The sequence below is a fragment of the Etheostoma spectabile genome, chromosome 21 (assembly GCF_008692095.1).
Source record: "Etheostoma spectabile isolate EspeVRDwgs_2016 chromosome 21, UIUC_Espe_1.0, whole genome shotgun sequence".
NCBI classification, from domain to species: domain Eukaryota; kingdom Metazoa; phylum Chordata; class Actinopteri; order Perciformes; family Percidae; genus Etheostoma; species Etheostoma spectabile.
Window position 1 is genome coordinate 18,453,064 of NC_045753.1, and position 1,629 is coordinate 18,454,692.

General features: G+C 40.1%; 1 protein-coding gene across 2 annotated transcripts in view; it reads left to right on the forward strand.

Annotated features, from left to right (window-relative positions):
• atrnl1b (attractin-like 1b) overlaps window positions 1-1,629 on the forward strand; it is a 65,738-nt gene that overhangs the window by 35,100 nt on the left and 29,009 nt on the right. For both annotated transcript variants that reach the window (XR_004327216.1, XM_032502189.1), the window contains exon 24: window positions 948-1,105. Coding sequence is in view for 1 of the 2 variants with exons in the window: in XM_032502189.1 (XP_032358080.1) it covers window positions 948-1,105 (158 nt within the window). In the remaining variant the exon portion in view is untranslated. The remainder of the gene's footprint in view (window positions 1-947; window positions 1,106-1,629) is intronic.

Consider the following 1,629-nt stretch of genomic DNA (forward strand, 5'->3'; position numbering starts at 1 on the left):
CCCCCCCCCCACCGTCATTAATATAACTTGGGTCCCCTTTCCCCCAGCAAAGATATTTTGTCTCAGAAGGAACGGGAGCCTCTTCACAATCGACAAGAGCGTTGAAGCGCCTTTGGTTGGGAGGAGGAGGGTGATTTCAATTAAGATAAACGTGCTCACGGAGCCACACTCAAGCTGTCATTTTCAGTTCTTTTGTTTCAGAGCTGTGGGTTGGAATGTCAATGCTGAGGACCCGCTGACACGATGAAGAATAAGAAATTACTTGAAACATTTAGATAGACAGAAAAAAGACTTGATTTTTCAAGAGTTTCAGTTGGAAATAAATTATATTTTTAATTTTTTGATGGTGTTAATAATCTTATATAAACAAGGCACTTTAAAGTTTACAGTTTTGATCATATTGACTTTTAGTGAAAGAAACAACCAGTCTTGGGCTGTTGTAAAATGAAATAACCCCTCCCATGAACACAAAACAAGTCTTTATAATCAATAATAGTTGATATGTGCAGATTTGTGTTGCCCTTATATAGATTGCATCCGCATCTAGGGAATAAAATGCTAAATCCTAGGTTTGAAATACACTAAATGTGTTAGCTGATAGTGGTGATATGGATTCAAACGATGACTGTGTTAACATGACTCAGTCATGACCTATGGACTGCAGCCTTTCAGTCTCTCTCTCAAGCTGTACTTTTCTCCCACGTCCATTGAACAATAAAATATGGACAGTATGTACAATTACAAAATAAAGCTCTACTCTGTTTAAGGTCAACCAAGAACAAGTTTAATGCACTTAAGACATAATAATACTAATCTCTTTTGAGAGCTTTCCTGTCCCAAATGGCTTGATAAGCCCATTAATGGATTTATAATTATATGTTGCAGCTCCATCTCTGTATGTAGTTGAGCTATCTATCACGCTGAACGTGAACTCTTTGCCCCAACAGCTGGAACCATCTCTGGAGAGGAGGTGCCCATTGTGTCCAAAACTAACATCAAGGAATACAGAGACAGTTTCTCCTGTGAGAAGTTCACCTTTCGAAGCAACCCCAATATTACCTTTTATGTCTACGTCAGTAACTTCTCATGGCCTATCAAGATCCAGGTAAGCAGATAACACAGTGATCTATTCCATCACGAGTGCCTATGGTTACCATTTTCCACTTTTAATTGTGTGGGACTCGCACTGGTCCGGTCGCAACTCAGTGTCAACCTCTCAAAGTCTTGGTCTTGTCTCGCTCTCAATACGCTCTGTTCTTGGTGATGACTTGGTCTAAGTTTAGATGGTCTTGACTATAACACTGGTATATAGTCATCCCACTGATTGACATTTGGTCCTACATACATAAAGAGAGCAGAAGCAGCCTCTGCAGACACAGTGCTTGTTGTTGCTAAGGTTTTTTTTTAAGTGCACTTAATTCTAATTACATATTTAATGAGAAATGATTAGCGAGCATAGTTGCACAGCTGTTTTTTTAGCTGTCAAAGGCATGCAGGCGAGAATTTCTCAATGGACGTGGAAGGGTACCCTGGAAATCCAGAGTTCTCGCGCTAGCACAATTTGAATTTGCTCAGCGAGTCACTCTGGCATTGAGTAATGCGGCTCATTAACTATGCCCTTGTAGCCAA